The 20,281-nt window shown below is 38.3% G+C and overlaps 1 protein-coding gene across 1 annotated transcript; it reads right to left on the reverse strand.

The window, feature by feature from the left end:
• Positions 1 to 16,180: 16,180 nt before the first annotated feature.
• LOC106614159 (peptidoglycan-recognition protein SC2) lies at positions 16,181 to 16,912 on the reverse strand. Its single transcript, XM_014229721.3, has 2 exons — positions 16,489 to 16,912; positions 16,181 to 16,422 (listed from the first exon to the last, which is right to left on the reverse strand). The coding sequence occupies exons 1-2, from the start codon at positions 16,865 to 16,867 to the stop codon at positions 16,244 to 16,246; spliced, it is 558 nt and encodes a 185-aa protein (XP_014085196.3). The 5' UTR covers positions 16,868 to 16,912; the 3' UTR covers positions 16,181 to 16,243.
• Positions 16,913 to 20,281: the final 3,369 nt, after the last annotated feature.

A 20,281-nucleotide genomic window follows, 5' to 3' on the forward strand; every position in this document is an offset into this window, starting at 1 on the left:
TGGACATTAAGAAGCTTGGAAGCCGATAAGTTAACCTCAAAATCAGCAAAAAATCTTCGTATACATTTCCAACGAACGTTACGTTTCTTCAATAGGTATAAATTCTGGACCGGCCCTGATTACCGTGATCCGAAAAGATTGGATATATCTTAGCGCTTTCCTCTCGTATAAAGTCACGCTGTCTTTTAAATGGAACTGGAATAAATTGAAGGCCTTTAGTACCTACTCCAATTTTTTTCCTTATGATTAGACATCTTTAGACATAACCGTATTGCCAAGACCCCTAATCTGCCATATACCATATATTTAATAATGCATGCTTATCTTTTCTCCCATAAACTCCTCACGATTATTTAGGAACCACGTTTTTTTTTCTATATATTTAACCAAGTCCAAACGTTACAAGATGTCAAGTAAAGACAATTCTCAAGTATAGCTTAGTCATCATAATGGAGATCTGCTTTGATCCCAACAACCACCAGCAAGAACTCTCTTGTATAGAGGTTAAATCTTGTACCATGCTGATGTAGTAATGAAGTGCATAAGATTTTACATTGCACCAATCCATCTTCAGCGGTATTTGCTGCAGCTAATCCGCGAAACTTCACATCTTATTCGCTGTAGTTTTCGCTCGAACTCTAACTCTTGGTATCTCGTTGGCGTTCAGGTTTTTGTACTAAATATTATGCTGAAACCGTAATCGAAAGTGTTGGGGATCAGAACTAATGCTCTGTTTAACTTTTATTGAAGGTCTTCTGAATTTATTTATTTTTTTGATTCGAATCGCAAGTCAAGCAGGATGTTAAATGTCGTAGACTTATGTAGACTTCCGTAGCGTAATTTAGACTTCCGTGAGACTTCCAACTTCAAGTTAAGTCAGCTATATCGAAAATTCTTCAATAAACTTCCAGCTCTTCCAGCTGTGCGTCAAGACAAGTCTCACGGAACACCAGTCATTACTACAAGTCCATAACAAAAATCTGCCGACTATATTTTCTTAACTCCGCTTCCTCTGAACTTATTTCCCACGCCTTCCAGTCACTAATGATAGCTGTAATATCATTGATATCATTCCTTCAAAGGCCGCACGTGCTTGCAACACTACTCACTTGCTTAGCATACCGCTGCCGTCTATTATGACCCCCCACCCCGCCGCCGCTGTATTGTTGCTTGTCGCTTGCTTATCCATTTGCCTGTAAATTGATTTTCTATATACCAGTGAATGTAGTCGGATCAAAATAACTGTGAACACCAAGCTAAATTGAGTTCCTGTAATTCTGATGCACTTCTATGCAACAGCAACCGCCTGATACTGCAAGCTAGAGCACTGCAGGCGCGTCACTTGACACTGCATATTCGGAATAAGTATGCTATCTTGTGTCTTCCTTTTGTCATTTTCCTTATCTGTCTTGCTGCCAGGCAGTCAGTTGATGCGCGTCGCTGTTGACGCCTGCGCTGTCGTCGCAATTTCTACAATTCCGAAGAGTTACTAAACAACAATAATAACAACAAACCTAAAGTTGCATTCCATCAGCACATTACTTCATCAATATTCCCCTACCGCTGCACCAGCCAGCGCGCGCGTCTCCTTTACGGCAATCTTTGCTCAGCTGCTTCCTGCCGCTGCCCTTTAGTACCGCCTCGTTGCTGTTAGCAAGAACATCGAAAACCTTTTTGCATGCGAAAACAACTTGTTTGATATTTCCACATCATCTGCTGATGCAAGAGCGCGCAACTCCACCCGAACAACAACCACCGCCCATATTAAACACTGACAGCTCGTCCCTGAAAACTGTTGCATTCCGAGTAGTACTTGCCGTCACTTTGTTGTAGATTTTTGTTTTTGCTCAATTTGTTGGTTTTTTCTCGTTGCCTCTATTAGTCCTTTGTTGTTTTTTGCGTTGTTTGTGTTTTTGTATGCTAAGTGCTTTGGCTGGCAGCTAAATGCAACTCTGCAGCCGCTCTGCTGCTCCCGCACTTTCGCAACACGATATTGAATTAATGCATAGAACTCACTTCACACCACCATGCGCCGTCGATGTATCGATGAAACTGTAAACTCGTATATATATATACATATATATTCTCATCCACCCTTTGCCGCTTGTTTGTAGCTTTGGTTAGTTTCTTAGTCTTAATTTGCCGCCTGCGCTTGTCGACTTGGTTGGAGTTCAAAGTTGCAGACAAATCTGCGGCACAAAACTTGTTGGTTTTAAAACATCAAACTTGCTTTGAGGTGCATGAATAAATGTCTAAATGCATTAAAGTTAATTTTCAAGTTCGTTAAGTAAACTTTCGGCTGCCAACTAAAGTGGTCGTGCAACGCGGTCTTAATGCTGCGCGGAGAGTTTGTACGGAATAAACAAGTGTATCGAGTTAGTTCTCGAAATAGAAACAACAACTAAGTAATCAAGATTTCGCAGGCTTTACTTCGGTAGTGGATTGTTGAGCGCCTGCTACTATTTTAGAGTGGCCTATTGACGGCTTCTGCCAAATGGAAGGAGTTTCTAATACTAAGCTGCATCCAAACAGCTGATGAACTGCGTTAAGACACTTTTTCAGCTCGGAATTTTAGTAATTCCTATGCAAGAGCGCCTCAGCTTCTTCCCAGTTAGAGTATGATGTTCGACCCAAGCAGTTTTATTGTCATACGGGTTTGCGACTTCGCTTAAACCTTAGTTCCATAGTAATTTCCGTAAAAGGGTTGCATCGAAGCTCAACAAAAAGCTCAGTCCACTAAATACAATTTTTTCAGACTTCAAGCGGCTATAAACCGTTAAATAAAAGCAATGGAATTCTGTGCTTTTAACAATTTTTGTTTAACTAAGAGATTCACTGCTTAGATCCTGTTAAACTTAGTTGAGTAACTTAACTACATGAAGGTCTTAATGAAATTCGCTCTATAGCTTCCCAATCTCTCCCTGGATTGATAGCAAGGAAAGATAGAGTGCACTACTAGGCATTGCGAATCAATGAGTTATAAGATACCGACTAGATCTTCTCGTTGCCATGACAGTCGAGTCTATGTAACCATGAGGAACCCGCATTTTTTTCCGTCCAAGAACGAATCCTCAGAAAACTTTTGAGGAACGTTTTCGATCTCTACAACAATCTGCATCTACGACGGGTACATATATAAACAATCTAGCAGATACATTTTGATTTATCCATGCGACAATTTGTCACAGAGGAAACCGATAGAGCTCAGAAGTCATGTTCCATATATGAGCACTTCGACAGTATATTTGAAGTGCCACAGAGATTTACTGTTGATAACATAATAATATATAGTATAGTGCTTCCTTATCACAATATTATGCATACCAGGTTCGCTCTTCTTCTACATGCTTAAAGTACTTCAGCATACGCCGCTTCCCAATAAGCTTAGTTTATGTTGCCTCAAGTTAAAGCTCTAACTGTTGTTATTCGAATTTAAAATATTCAGTGAATTTAACCACTACCATTTTTCAACCATTAATATACCCAAACGCTTCAATCTTACCGAAAAAAATTTAAATGATTTTAGATGAACAATCGCGCTGCCGATTGGAACCTGCTCGCTTTTGATGATGACGAATCTTTTAGCATGCAACTAAAAAAACCTACTCAAGCCAACAGCAAGTGAACCAAATCAATGACAGAACTACCGACCAACCCTATGGAATTGCCAAACCCCAGCATACAGAGTTGCCCCCCAAAGTGCAGGCAATCAATTTTCCGAATCTCATTGCACTTGGCATGCTGCTACATGAAATCTATAGCCGCCGGCCATTGTCGTAGCATTCACCGTGCCCAGCGTCTATTGTCCACTCTAAGTACGCTTTGCACAGAGTCACTAAAATCTATTTGCGTACGCGCAAAATGACCCGCAGCGCGTCGAACTGCCAAATGGGAGTAGGTTGCTTTTTTACAACTCCGTTTGCTTGAGCACTCACTCCATTTCATACATCGACTGTTCGCTGTTTTTCTTCGCTTTTCGAAGGCAGCTGCCGACAGCTGTGCGCTGCCATGTTTATTTTCGGTACAAAAAGCGCTACTATTTGTGCTTTCAACACAAAGTACTACCTAAAATCGCATCGAAGCAACGTTCTGTTGCACCCCTTACGTCCGTACCATCTCGTGCGTGTACGTGTATGAGCGCAGGCCACACAACTCATGTGTCGCGTTGGCCCCTAAACTTGGCTAAGCGTGTTGGCAGTCCAATCTTTATTGCACTTCGCATGCAAAATGTTATTTTCAATGCAAGTTGCAAGCTTCTAGCGCATTGGCTAGCTACAGTTGCTGTCAGTGGCGTTTGATTTGCATGAACCCGCTTTGGGAGCAATTTTTAACTTTGGTCTTCTCGTATTTTTGTTTGTGTGTGTGTCTTTCTTTCATCCACTTTTATTTTATTTTTATTTTTTTTTTTTGACAATCACTTTGGCGTCTGCTGGCCGGTTGGCGGTGTCCTGAGCGTCACTTTGCAGCAAAAGTGCGAAAATAGCAATAGAAAAAAATGTATATTGCCACTATAATTCAACTTGTTCGGTTGGTGCCAACGTAAACAAGCAGTGCCGGCACTTGGCAGCGGTTGAGTGGAGGGATGGTGGAGTCAAATGGATCTTATTGGAGATGGATGACTTTTTGACCGCCCAACACTGTGAAAAGCAACGTGCACAGAATACTTCTAAGGAACTTCTAAAGAATTATCGGTAATATTGTTGGTAACAGCGGTTGCAATACGTAAGATGTTGTTAAAACTAAAACTTCAAGTCAAGCTACATTTTGGTAACAATTTTTAGCAATGCTGTCTAGTCGGCAGACCTTCCCAGATCTCAGAAATCCCATACAGCAGTATGCTCCTGGTATGCCTAACTCGAAGTTAGTTCTCTCTTCAGACATAGCCAACTGTAAATTCATAAATATCATATTCATCCTAATAAGAGGAGACTTGAAATTTTTTAGGTTTGGTTAGGTTTAAGGTTGATTCAGGCAACGTACTAGGACTACTTTATGCAGTCCTTTGTGAAGACATAAATATGGAACTCCTGTATGCGATCCTGAGCGATCTTATAAGTCGGCAAAGCGCCATGTGACCAATACAAATTTGCTTAAGCATTTAATTTCTATATATAGTGTTAGAACCACCACAATTACGGTGAGGCTAGCCTTATTGTGGACAAAGAGCTCACTGGATCTCTTACGATCCAACTTCGACCAAAAGGATCTTGCAACAGCGCAAGATGGTAGCCAAGGGCTGACCAAGCTACCGCGAAACCCAGCTACCCAGTTGTAGAACACATAAGAAGAGTAGAGCACTGAACCGTTCCCATTCTACTGATAGCGGGGACTGCCTTTTTTTGTTTTGCTGCTGAAGATTTATTACTAGATTTAACTAACTCGTTAAATTATTATGTGGTTGGAAAGGCAGTCAAAACTAATTTGAACATTGAGCATATTTTATCTGAGATTACCACTAAGACTTTAAGGCTTCTTCAAAACCACTCTCATCTCCGTAATGATGGCTAGAAACGAGGCTCTATTGTAGACTAAGTATTAAAATTAGTAATATAGCGATTAAAAGAGTACCGTCCATTCCAAGCTCCCCTCATTCTAATCTACGCCACTGTCACGAGCATCATTTCTCCAACTTATCACTAGCTCTGTGTGTCATTTTCGTTGGAAAATACGCAAAATACGAACACACAAAATAACCAAATCCAAAGTAAACTAACGAAAATCTGCAAATGCACGCAAAGGAACGTACCATTGATAAACAGATGGACGAGCCATCGGACAAACCAATAAATAGATTTTTAAAAAGAAACTAACGCAAAACTAGCTTTGGAACCATTAGTACTCTAAAAGTCCAGCACGGAAGTGACACGTAATGCCATTGCCACTACCGCTGCCCCACGCTGGTGAAAAGCATGTAAAGCGAAAGCGTGCAGTAGGCGCCGGCAGCACTGAGGCGCGCAAAGCACAAAAATCAATTTGCATCTGAATTCAAAATAGCCTTCGTAGTTACTCTTCCATTCATGTACATAAACTGGCAAAAGTCGGCGACAAACATCCAGGCGAACAGTCAAAAAGTCAATCAGTTCGTGAGTGTATCGGTGCTTGAGTGGAGAATTGAAAATTGCCCAGATCAAGGGACATTTTCACGTGCGGCTGTGTGTTAGCTCGTTTGACTACTTCTCAATATTTTGTGTGTGTGTGTTTTTTTTTCTGTTGGCAATTGGTCAGCTCTTATTCGGTAACGGTGATTGAACTTTACATCAACACAGTGAAAGCGTAGTTGTTGGTTTAGGCGGTGGGACGCGGCAGCCGGTTGTAGAGCTTTCAATGCAAGCACATGTGAGACTTTTGACAGTTCGAATGCAAAAATATCTTGAAATGATATGAGTGAAATGCCTTAGGGAGTGGTTGTTATAAAAAAGCATGTTAGCACTTTGGTGATAGTCAGCGGATATGGGTGGCTGAGACCATCGCTGTAACCTAGTGCTGTATATTCCGAATCTCAGTTTTAGTATTTTACTTTACTCAGTCATTCCTTCGACAAAATCTGTCAAAAAAATTAGCCCCTCTAGTTATTAGCTTTCCACTGTGCATCTATTCTGCAGAAATATTTTCGACTGTTTTCACTTGAATCTGAAAATGATATTCATAACTCTTAAGCATCTGGCGAGACAAGGAATACTGAGCCAGCGAATTCAGTTAATTTTGCAACTACAAAAGTCTTCGCTTTTTATAGGAAAGCAGAAAAGCGATTTAATTTATAGCGGCTTCGTAGTATTTAAAATCGTTTCAGCAAGTTCCAAACAAAAGCAACATTTTTATTGAATTTTACTAGAAAATTAGCAATGGCAGACAACAAAGCAGCAGACGACCAACTGAGATTCAATTTTTAATGTAAAAGTATACGAAACATCTTTAAAATAACCCGAATTGCTAACGGAAGCCCCTACAGGTTTTTCCATATTTTAAGCTTAAATCGTTCCAAATTTCAGGAGATTATTTATACGACAATATATTATATATCAAGATCTTAATATAGGGTATTGAAGTATAGAAGATGAACAAAACACACCGAGACGCCGCTTGGACGATACCTCAGAAGATTTTTTGTGAGATTATTTGTAAGATTTTTGTAGGTTTTTGACTTCATTTATTCTTTGTTGCTTCCTGCTCATTTTTAGAGTCTGAAAAGACCTGCAATTAATATTGGAAGCCCTTTCAGCTTTTTCTGGTTTTTAGGTCTTTAGGTTAAATCGTTAAATCAAAAAATCGGGTGATTATTACTACACAGTATATTATCAAGATCTTAATGTAATATATGTTTAAAAGTGTAAAAGAGTACCAAAACTCGGCGAGACGTCTCTTAGCATATTCCTAAGCAAGATTTTGTGTAAGATCTGTAGAGATCCGCCACTGATAAAGAAAAAGAAAAGTCTGTTAGATTTTATGAAAAAGGTTTTCAAACGGCAGAGCATCTGCTCAGCTATACAATAACTTCTAAAAATTTAATGACTTTCTAATTTCAAGAATTGCTTTCTTTAAATTCTTATTGTACAATAGTTAAATAAAAAAAAAATTGCGCCGCAAACTTTCGAATGTGTCAAACAAATTTGTGCCTTAACAGATATTCAAAGGAATACAAACATACACACTTACAAACACATATTATTTTATATATATATGCAATATATATATATAGTTGAACTACCATTTACAACATTTATGTTGCATGCCTCATTGCACACACATAAAATACGTATACGAATGCGTAATAATATCCTGTCGATGGCCTCAAAGGCCATACGAGCGCATAGCACGACGGCGACAACACGACGATGATGGAAAAGTTTTCAAATTAAGTGTGTGAGCAAAAGTTTCATTTCAATTTTTACGAATTTTGTTACTTTTTTCATTATATTTCATTTTGTTTATTGCTATTTTTATTTTTGTAATGGTTTCATTGCGGAATTTTATGAGAAAACTTTGCTTTTTGCTTTTGGACCAAGCCACTGCTGTCGGTCAACGTATTTATGTGCGTCTGCATTATGTAAAAGCAATCAAATGGCCGATACAGGGTGAGTAGAGTGGGCAGGAGAGTGGAGGCGAAAGCTTGAAAGATATATATATTTTTCAAACGATGTGGCAGCACTGGTTTTGGTATGATTAATATATCTATTTTTTAGCATTAATATAGGAAAGTATAAATTATTTATATGAAAAAAAATTAATAATTAATTTATTATATTATATCAATAAGAGCATTTTTTAAATTTGAATATGTAGATATGGCAGCACATGATTTTTTTTATTAAACTGTTCAAAGAGACTCGCTTTATAGATAATAGGTTTTTTTTCTATTTTAGTCAGCAATTAATTATCAATTCTCCTCAGTGTGCCGATCACGTGCATAAAGAAGAAACAACGGACTCCGCATAATATGTAAAAAAAAAAAAATAGAAGAGAATTTTATGATCTCTGTGGCGAGCCATGTTCAAATAAGAACTATATACAAGTATAGCGCTCCGAAGTTATTACTCTCAATCTAAAACGTATACAAATAGTTTAGATTCTTCAAAGACTGTCGTGGGTTGATAGATAGATAAATAGTGTAACCGTTTTACAAGTTTTCTCCAATATCTGGTAGGAAATATATAGTCGATCTTAACTATGATTGGAGCCTCATTTATACAATATATGAACGACTTATTGAAAGCCTTAGGGTCGGAATCATGAAATAACCGATTTACTACCTGATTGGTGGCATAATTTATGCCGAAAGGCAAATACTTTGAACTTCTACTTCTTGTGTTGATGAGCGCTTTGCTGTTCTAAAATCTGTATGCGATCACAGAGCGGTTGAAGAAGTTGTTCTGCTTTAAGCTTTAAAGCAGCCGGAGGCTTGACATTGCCTTCGTGTGTGACCGTTATTAGTATATTTGTTTTTTATTTGAGCGATAATTAACTTTAATTAACAACATCGAAACGACTGCTTTTAACAAATACATGATAAGCTTGAAATCGGTTTCGCTTCATCGGTCAATAGTATGGCATAAATGCATACAATCACAGTGATAGGGTTTAATATCAAATCAGCTATGTGTTAAAAAGCTATCGCTGCTATGTGCCGAACGTTTTGGTGAAACCACGCTGAGTCGTTTGCTTCAAGACAAATTTCTAGTGGATAGCTGCTGCTGTCTTCCGACTTCGGTGCACACTTAACTCATCATATAGCAGCTCCACTAAAGCTGTGTCTATTTCATTGACTCAGTGTTATGATTGATTGAATGTTGCAAGCGTAACTGCAAACCACTAACATTTAACACCCCCAATTGCCTTTCTAGACCTACAAGAACCAACTGTTTCTCTTATTTACACACAGAAAACGATTTCAATGCCCTCAAGGCGCACAAGTAGCACTCACTGTTCGAAAGAAATATGCAAAGAAATATGCGAAAAAAAGTTATTTCCCACTTTTCTCGCACTTATTTCGCTTTGCCATATTTTTGCCACACTTTCTACACTGTAAGCGTATTCCTTTGTGCCTCCATTTCGCGCATATTTTCCGCCTCGACTGCGGTCACTTGCCGCCTTTGTTATGCTAGTAAAATTTTATTATTTTTTTATTGACTCGCCCAACTCAAGCGCGCACACACTAACATAGCTTGGCAGCATTTAAAATAAGCATAAAAATTCATTTTCAATCGCTGCCAAACTGGGACTAAAAAAGTCAAGCGCACAAGACATGTGAGAAGACACAAGAATGCCGCAAAAGCAGCATAACAATTCACATAAGACAAACAAACACATACATATATATATGTGTAGATATATGTGATAATAACAAAAAATATAACGTTAGCTACGCTCAGTTGCCGCCGGTAATCCTTTGCAGAGATCACACTGACTCGCACTGCTTAAAGTTACGTATACGCACTGGCCGCACGAAACCCTTTTTTTTTTAGCTCTTTTTCCTTGCCACCCACACACAGGCACAGAAAAAAGCAAACACATGAGTTATGAAAAAGCAAACAACAATAACAACAACAAAAATAGCCGGTGAGCCCGTTGAGTGGCCCAAAGGAATGCCCTGAATTGCCGTCAAAATGGGCAACAATGCTTTTGGGAGTCGTAAGAAACATGCCGCCGTTGGAATGGGTGGCATTGTTGCTGTTATCAATGTTGTTGTTGTTGTTGTTGCAAGCGACAACCCAAGTGTAATGTTTGCGTGGGAAAACACAGCAAAGCAGCGGCCAAGCCGTGTCATAGTCCCTTGTAGGTCAACAAAGCTGCAGAAGAAGCTCGGTTAAGCTCATAAAAAACACTTGCTTGCTTGCTTGCTGTTGTTGTTGCTGCTGCCGGTTTTTATCATCGGTGCATGCGTGTCATACGCTATTTACGCATAAAAATCTGGTTTTATATTGTGGCCGTTTTTTCGTTTCGCTCCTACTTCGATTTATTTATTGATTTTACTCGCTTTGTTTTTGTTGTGGTGGAAATTTTCATGTGAAAAACGTTTTACAGCTTTACGTTGAGCTGTGTGTTGTACGAGTGGTTAAGCATGTGCTTGTATGCGAAAGGATTGCCTTTGTTTTATGTTTGTTTACTTTTTACAGATTGAATTCTTCTTGCTGTGTATTGAAGAAGAAGCAGAGAAAGATTTTTGCGTGCAGTTGTAAGTATGATATATGGCATATGGTTGGTGTAGGTGTGTGTGCATATGTTAAACTCATAAATATTCTGATCTTTGTTTAACAAAATTTAAGTATGAAACACAACATACTTGTATGATATATTTGTTTATTTTAGTGTAAGTGAGTGGGAGCGGGCCGTACTATATATACATTTTTGGGTTAGTAAATGATATATAATTCAATATGAAAGCTTAGGTTTATTTGCTAGCAATATGCAATTATATCAATAGATGATAGAAGTTGGAACGATACATGTAATATTTGAGTCTATAAATAGCATGTTGTGCTAGATCCTTCTTCACGTATACTTCTTGACCTTACTGAACTTGTTCGAAGTACTATTTCACGCTGGCAACGCTCTTCCACGTCGTCTAAGAGTATAAGAGCCATCTGCCGGCCGAGAAGTTCTTAGATACCACTTATTAAAGATTTATCCCTATATATATGCCAAAAACCAATCACCTATTTTTCCAGTTTCTTCTGTATGTATTCTTTTTTCTCAACCTGAAGTTACTCTTGGTACTATTTTACGCTAGCACTACTTAGCCACGCCATCTGAGCAACCGTCAGTTGACCGAGGAAGCCTCAGAGCACACCCATGTCTACTCTAGGTTTTCTTACACAGACCCTTTATTCACTACAACTCTCGGCTATAATAACAGTGACCGTCTTCTGTGATGATGCTTGGCTTACTAGGGTAGAAGATCTGTCTGATCCATCGCGTCAGCACTCATAACACAGTGACAGCTCAATTATTTGGTGGTACGGATGTTTGGAAATCTCTATACGAATACATTCGGACTTAATTTTTGGCTGTGAAAACCCCTGTCTTAAAAGCGCTCAGTTTCAGGACGTAATTTTCATGAAAGTTTTTCCTTAGTAGCCCGCAACAATCAATTAGAGCCTACATAGTTGGAACGACCCAGATTTATATCAGGCTAAAAATAGGCCTATAACAAAAACGATCACAGAGATAAAAGTCCGATGCCGGTCGGAGGTCTCAAATATCTCTATTTCTCCGCTAGGTTTAGCTACCGAGACTTAGAGCAGCCCGACCGGATGGAAGACGCTGTAATTGGATTGCGTTCACTAGTACTCTTGGCTATAATGACAGTGACTGTCCGCTATGATGATGCTTGGCTTACTAATCCATCGCGTCAGCTTCGCATAACACGGTGATACCCGGAGAGTTATACCTCAATAGCGCGCAATCTTAAAGATGCGTACAAAAACTCCAGCTCCGTCGACAACTGGGTAAAACAGATTAATTCTAAATAAATTAAACGATTCAGATTTATATCAGGCTAAAAATTGGCTTATAATAGAACCGTTTACAGAATAAGAAGCCCGATGCTGGTCGGAGCTCTCACAGACTCACACTCAAAATGTGTACCGAAACCAGTAGAGTCTAGATAATATGAACGATCCAAATTTATAACAATAAACTTTTAACAGAAACATTCCCAAAGACAGAAACACGAGGCTGGTAATATTTATAGAAATCTGCTGAGATCTTAAGACTCTAATGTAAAACAATCTAGTCCAGCCATGTTGCTGCTGCCACCATCTTTTTACAATGATTCAACAACCGACGTTGCCAAGATTTTCAACATAATAGCAAATCTCTTTTGAAGTCGTTACAGTGAAAGAACCGCTGCTCTCTATATATCTCTATAAATAGCGTTGTAGGGCTTTCTCCACGTACGAAACGTTTATTGCTTCGGTTATTTACTGGCTCTCGGTTTTTTTGTCTAAATGAACTCTCCACTACTTTGTATGCGAAAACGGTTAACTATTTTTTCGTAAAATTCTTACTGCATTCTTAAAATTAGCCATTAAGAGTTACAAGCCGCCCACACACACAAAACAAACAAGCTCCCCAGCGGGAAAAAGGAAGCTGGCAGCGCAAACTCATTACTTAGGTACAGCTTTTCAATCACTGGTACACTCAAAGATTGTATATTTACCTTCTGCATTTGTTTTTGTTATTTCCACTTTTAACCGGAATTTTATGAGTTTCTTATAAAACTTAAATTAGCATACGGTATTTGTAGGTAATTTTTGCTTTCTTATTTATTCATCATTTAAATACTTTACGAGAGTAGTTTGAGATGTCCGTAGCTAAGGTTTTGATTTTTTTTTTTTAAATGGTTTCATCGAACTACATCGCTTTGCAAAGAAAGTAATTGAAGACTGTCTAAAGAAATGATGCCGTTGAATATAATTTAAATTTTTTAGACAATTTAGGTATCTAGTTAATTTTGAGTTTGGACGTGCCAGAATCCTTGAACACTGTGACTCAAATCCGGATTATTTGGATCACCGCTACACCGAGTTTAGCCCTTGTAGTATTTTCCTTGTCTTCACTTACCATGCACTTAAGATTAGTTAAAGAATACCTGGATTCGCTAGCAGCGTCATCCAGTTACTTACCAGTTCAGCCAGTATGGGTTTTGGCTCACAGCAGAATCGCAGGTGGATTTAATGCTTATGAACTTGAAAGCAGGGTCACCAGTTTCACTGTCAGTAGAATGAGAACAGCCCACAGCACCGCTTACCGCATAGAGTTGTAAAAGTTTTAAGTAAGCAGAAGAGATAGAATCACCTCAACCCTACTATGTGGACTATACCGCCTTTGCGAGCTCAAGGCTAGCAGACCCTGAATCGCACACATTCAGACTTATAAGTAAACTAGCTTAAATATAATTAGAACGCCGACGCATATTTGTAATGGCATCGAGGCGTTTTGTGGATACAGGGGAACCAATTATAAGCATTTTCTGGCTTTACAAATTACTGTCATTTCAAGTGCAATTCTTCTTTCTTGGGGATCAGTCGGAGAACCTAACTGTACCTGTTCTCCAATGATTCAATAGCTCCGAGCTACACTCAGAGCTCCTTTGTTCTCAAACCATCATCGTGAGCTTTGATGCTCCGAAAAGTAAAGGTCGGATATTGGAAATGAAGACGTGACTCCCTTTAAAGTGGAGCAGAAGCGTCGTCAGCTCTTGATATGATGCTTTGAATAGTTTTAACTGCCTTCTACTGAATCCTATGGTCATATGTGAAGTTGCTTAAGTCCCAACCCTGTAAAAATATGTAAACTGTGTGGCAAATGATCAGATGAGTCCATAACTCTATACAACTTACTGTGAACTTAGTCAAAGCGCAGTTAGTATACAGTAAGTTTCTTAAACGCGTTGTTAAGTTAAGATGACGCTCCCATTTAACGTTATTACGAAATATCAATGACTTCCCGAGTAACACTCGTACGCTTACGCAACGCAGTCACGCACTTTACGTCTATTTTTCTTTCATTTGTTTGCATTTGTTTTCATTTCTTGTTTACATGTATTTCTTTGGACCCAGCAGCCTCCGCACCGCCTCCGCACAGCTGCATTCAACATTTGGTTATCCTGCCGCGCAGATAATGCTACAGGATGCTGCCGTTCAGTGCCATGCTTCACTTGTGCGGCACCATTTTGATACTGTTTGTGTTGTTGTTTTTGTTCTTTTTTTTCGTATTTTCTTCACTCGCTTCCATTTGCCTTACTTCCACTTGCATTGCCGTTATTTGTACACTTGCCGCTCCATTCGCTCACACACCCTTCCTATTCTCAACTCTCTTCTCCTTCTCTACTACTTCTCCTGTCAATCCTTATTATTTCTGTCCGTCTATGCGTTCATTTGTTTATTCCGTTGCTTTCTACTTTTGATTTTATTTCATTTCGTTTCAGCTACAAAAATACAACACAACAGACAAATACTCATTGAATATATGCATGTGCCAGTGTATGCAGGGTTGTATGTGTGTTAAGAAAATATTAAATTTCAGATCACGTAATCGACTGCCAGTCAGCCAGCCAGCGCCAGTCGAAGCTGTTTTCGCGCGCACTCACACAACCTCTGACCTCTGACACGCGCGCCCTCTATGTAACCCCGCTCACTACCACTCTTTGTCTCCCTCTCTTCTTCTCAACCGCTCTGTCTCTGCCACTGTCAGCCTGTGTTGTGTCTAATTCAATAGACTCGTATTCATGTGTTCGTCGTGTTAGCGTTGTTATAAATGATGCCAAACGGCTTTCCTTTTGTTGTAGTGGAAATGACGTTAATGTAACAACATTGACGTTTCATGTTCCGAAATATAAAATAGTTAATTTCCAGGCGCTGCTCACTCACTAGTTAAAACTGGGCGCGTTGTGTCCACATCCTCTACTCTTAACACTATTATTTATCTCACACTCTGCCTCAACGTACCTTGGCGATTCAGTTGAACCGCCGGAAGTTTGTTTAAAAGTGGTTTTCGCGTACCCCCCCCTCCCGCTTGATTGGTGCGTTGAATCTGCCGGCGTACTGTTGCTTTCGTCTGTGTATTCGGTGCGCTGTCAGTTGGCCGCAAAAGTTTCTCGTTCACTGTCAGAGTGCACTGAGCATTTTGGTAACTGTCATGAACTTTGACAGCTCCCACGTGATTTCGTTTCGTTCAAATTATACGCTCAAATAATGTAGAGAATATTTATTTTTTGTTTGATCCTTGAATTCGTTTGATCAAATTTCTAACTTTTTAAATTATTTAATATCTAAGTGAGCCAATTAATGGAATGAGCTAATATTATATTTCCAAAAAAACAAAACACAACACAACAAACAAACAGCAACAGTCTCCCGCCAAAGATCTCGATTGTAATTTTTTTCTGTCTGACGAGTTCCATGGATAGTGCAGAACATGGCAACGCGAGTCCTAATTATACATTAAGGCCTTTCAAAGAACCAAAGCTCTGACGTATAGTGGAAATACGCCGCGGAATTTAGACTTCGAACCTTCAACGGGGTATATTGGAATGGCTTCACCAAACCTGCCACTAATTCAACAGTGAGCCAAGGTTCTAGACGCATCTGGCCGAACGTGCTTTCTAAAGGTAACTACCGCTCAAAAGATGACCACGAATGGATTCTGAGCTTGGTACCTGTGAAACAACCAAGAATTATGAATTACAAGCAAAAAAAGAATATGTCAGCTGGTTTATCTTGTGGAATAGAACTTCGAATTGGTTAGTTGTAGAGGGCGACCGCTAAAGACGACTTTTATATTGACGGCTTTAGCTTCATGCAGTAGCGTTGAGAATGTGGATAGGCTTTCGAGCGTACCTAAGAAATAATTACAAACTCTTTCATGCTCATATGAAACTTCTTCAGACGTTTTGTCTTGTGGAATAGGGCTCCGAGTTGGTTAGTCGTAGATGATAACCGCTAAAAAAAAGACTGTTATATTTACGGCTACATTTTCATCTAGCATGTTTGATAACGTGTATAGGCTTTTGAGCATTGGAACTGGTTACTATGTGTTTCTCTATCGTTTTGCCTTTAAAGCATTTAGTACGAGTATCATTAGCACGAAAGTCAGTAGGTATTAAGATATATCTAGGTTAGAATTAAATGCACAAAGATCTTCTACACTCATACACGATACATTGCCGATTTTACACCAGATATTTCTATAACTAAGCACCAACATTTAATTTCTCCAATATCCTTACATACTAAACACAGTCAACTTAAGCGCGCCAATTGGACCATTTCTTTATTTCGGCATACAAGTTATTGCCCGGACACTCAGTAGAGCCGACTTGACGATGACCGTAAAGAATATAATTAGACTTGATTTGTCCACGTGAAACGGCATCCGCAAGCAGAGCCTTGGCGGCAGCAATCTGGGCAGCAGTTGGAACATTGTCTGCAGAAGAATTGAAATCATTAATTTGATAAAACGGAGCCAGGTGCTCAGTTTCACAACACTCACTATTATAGTTGCCCATGAAGGAGATGCCAATCGACTTGGAATTCCAGCTTGTGGCATGAGCGCCCAATGTATTCCAGCCACGACCCTCATACACTTGACCATCACCACCGATCAGAAAGTTGTAACCAATATCAGCCCAACCCAAAGAGTCCATATGATAGTTCTGCATGTTGCGCATTTGTTGAGAACAGGCGGTTTTTGTAGAGCAATAAGTGCCAGCGGTATGATGTATAACGACATAGGATAAATTGCTGGCCAAATTAGAGCATCCAGTAGCGGCGCGACCACCCCAAGTTGCCTTGCTAATGACATTCACACCGAAGACGGCATTGGCGCACAGGAGCACAGCAAGCAGCGTGAGAAGAGTCTTAAAAGCCATATTATTGCCTTTATACAGAAAATCAATGTTGAACAATTGTTGGCTAATGAGCATTTACATGCTTTTATATCAATCGCAGGCAGCAGACACCGCTCTATCAGCGAGATAATGTCGCTCAAAACATTATATATTTTGTAGATAATAATTTCACCATATAGACTGTAGGCGTGTAACTTTCATAAATTTTTAAGGCTTTCAATTTTTTATAGATAACTACGAAAACTATTTGCAAACACTAATGAAAGGGGGTAGTGAGAGAGCTGTCAAAATCAAGTAATAGCGCTAAGATTTATTGTTTGGCTGTTTTAATAAAAAAACATTGAAATTTACGCTAGTTAATACATGAAAGATATACAATTTATTGTATCAAAATAAATATGTGTCAATGCCGGAAGTCAGATTATATATTTCGCGCCGCTGTTTTGCTGAACGATCAGAAGAGAGCAGAGGCGACTGAGTAAGTCGGCTTATTAAATTATTCTACACTGCGCTCACTAATCTTTTGAAAGTAATTTTTCGCTTGATTCATGCCTACTCAGCTCAGCTCTCCATTCATTCATGACAATCTGACATCAGTTAGACTTCTCGCAAGCAGTAATAGGCTTTTTCGTAACCCTGTTTGTTTGACTTGTTAAATTTATGAAGTCTAAATAATCTAATCTAATATAATATAATAAAAAAATCGCAAATTAATACAATACATACATACATTTAATTGTAGATAAAAACATAAACATATTTTTTTTGCAATCGATCCATGCATCAAAGGTAATAGATTGTAAATCTGAAAGCATTAGCTGAAAAATATAGCACAGATTATATGAGTTATTATACATTACAAACATCTATTTCATAAAATGTCTTACTTTAAAAGAAAATATGTGAAATTGTGGAACAAATCGGAGAAGTTGTTAGTATACCTTGCTTGGCAAATAGCTCAACTAAAAGGAAAATTCCTAGAGACTCCTGGGACACTCGCAATACTTATGGAGCGTACAATTGGTTTGTGGAACAACGAAAAAACAAACTGTTCAGTCAGTGGTTAGTTACTAAAGATAAAGGCGATAAAGTTGCACCCAAACATTAAAGAAACCGAAGGTAATTTCCATGCCAATTCCGTATGGCTATTCGCATTTAAGTCTCACCTCGGAACTGTTAATAGCGTCCAGCGGAAAAAGACACACGAGCCATTAAGCCATTTAAGAATAAGCTCAGCAATATTATTTATGAGCTTAAGCTTTGCAAACACCAAATTTACAACGCAGATGAGACCGGTTTGTTTTGGAAAATGCTTCCTAATACAACGTACGTAAGCCATAATGAAAGAACAGAGAAGCGGAGAGAAAAGCAGTAAAGGTTAGAATCACTTTTCTGGCATGCACAAATGCAACTGGTGAGCATAAAGTCAAGCCAATAATAATTGAGCGCGCAAAGAAGCTACGCACGTTTACGGCTTCCTGTCGAATATCGCAATTCCAAGACTGCATGGCAGACTGCAGATATCTTACGAGCATGATGGCACCATTGTTACGTCTCTCAGTTGCAATGAATAACACAATTAAAATCCATTACATTGTTATAAAGCATTTACCTTTTTATTGTCTTTGGTCAAAAGTTTTTGCAGCAAAAGGGTTTACAATCTAAAGCTATCATATAACTTGAGAACGCACCTATTCATGCGCTAGAAAATGAGCTTAAATCTGCAAACGGCTCTATATTCGTGATTTATGTATATGCCACCAAATGTTAGCTTAGAGGGGTATTCTAGTGTAGAATTTAAAAAAAAGTTTAACTATTGAAGACAATGTCTACGGGAGTATTTTTGAAAATTTAAATTATTTTCCGAGATTAGACATTTTACTGACCCGGCCTCCAAACTAGTTCGGCTGGGTCTAATCGAACAAAAGACTTTAAGCGAAACTTTAAATGCGTTTTTCTCAGACCAGACTTTTGCAATACGATACCCACGATTTCTCGAGTTCTGCCGGAGCGATTTACTTGAAATTTTCAGAGAATCTTCTCTATAAACATCTCCCGTCTCATCTTTTCAGAAATTTTCAGATAATCTTTTTTATAAACCTCTCCCGAGTATGAATTAGTCTCATCCCAAAATTTAAATTTTCACCATTTCCACCACGAGAAAATAAAAAATATGGTCAAAAAAATCGTATTTTTTTTCAAACAGTCGCCGTTTTGTCAAAAAAAAATTTTACTTATCGCTAGTTTATACAATTGCGACATCATTGCAGATTGGTAATCTTTTTTTTTCTTTCAGATGACTAGGAGTGTTGAAATCATGGCTATGTGCTAATTTTTGGAGAGACTCCTAACTTCATCAGCTGCGAGTTTTTTAAATTTTTAACTTTTTTTTTAAATATTTTTCTGTACACAACATTAATAAATAACTAATAAAAAAAATCGAAGGTAAAAATATTAATTGTCTTTTTTTACGAAAATTTTTTTTTTTTTTTAAATTACATAAAATTCATGTCTCCAAACTAGAATACCCCCTTAACTAAGTTTTATTACAAACAAAAAAAATCTGTTGTTATATGCTGTAGTGGAGGATGATATTACTGAGTTTTTAAAAACTTTAACGTTAAAAGGTGCAAAATCATTTTTAATGCTTGCTAGGAAGCAGCTGGACGCCTAAGTAACAGCAAAATGCTGGAAGCTTATATTAGAATGCTTCAATAGAACAGAGCCAAACCAAAGCTATTGAAAGTTATGATATAGCTATGGCATGGACTGAGAAGAAAAAATATCAACCTTGATATAGTGAACAAACTGAATATAGTGAACAGGCCTTGCAATAATTAGTTCACTATATCCAGACACGGCTGTAAGCAAATTTGCAGCAATGATATTGCAGTTATCGCGCTTGGCAGAACTTGCAAAAATTTAATAAACATTTATTATTTATTAATATTTTTGCTCTGGTGTTGGTAAATAAAAAGCGCTACCACAGTGGCAACAAAACTGTGCAAAATTATGTGCATATAAAATTTCCCCCTTTTTTGAATTAAACTTTTTATGGCAGCTTGGTATAACAGTTTTAATAGAAAACGAAAGCTTGCAACAGAGAATGTTAATGAATTTATTACAGAGAATGTTAATGAATTTATAACAGAGAATGTTAATGAATTTATTAAAGTTATTAACGTTTTCTGGCAAAACTTCGAAAATAAAAGAGAGAGAGAGGTGTACCAGAGAATGCTAATAAATTCATTAACATTCTATGGAAAGAGAGTTGTGTACTCCGTAAAGGAACAGGAAATAATTTCGCCCATTTCATGAAGGAACCGAATGAAGTACCACATAGATAGATTAATATCAGGTTTAGCATCGCGACGTAGGGTCTATTGTACCCTTTCATCCATCACATGTATTCCCAAAGTCTCAGCACCTTGACAA

Source organism: Bactrocera oleae, chromosome 4 (assembly GCF_042242935.1).
Source record: "Bactrocera oleae isolate idBacOlea1 chromosome 4, idBacOlea1, whole genome shotgun sequence".
Classification (NCBI taxonomy): Eukaryota; Metazoa; Arthropoda; class Insecta; order Diptera; family Tephritidae; genus Bactrocera; species Bactrocera oleae.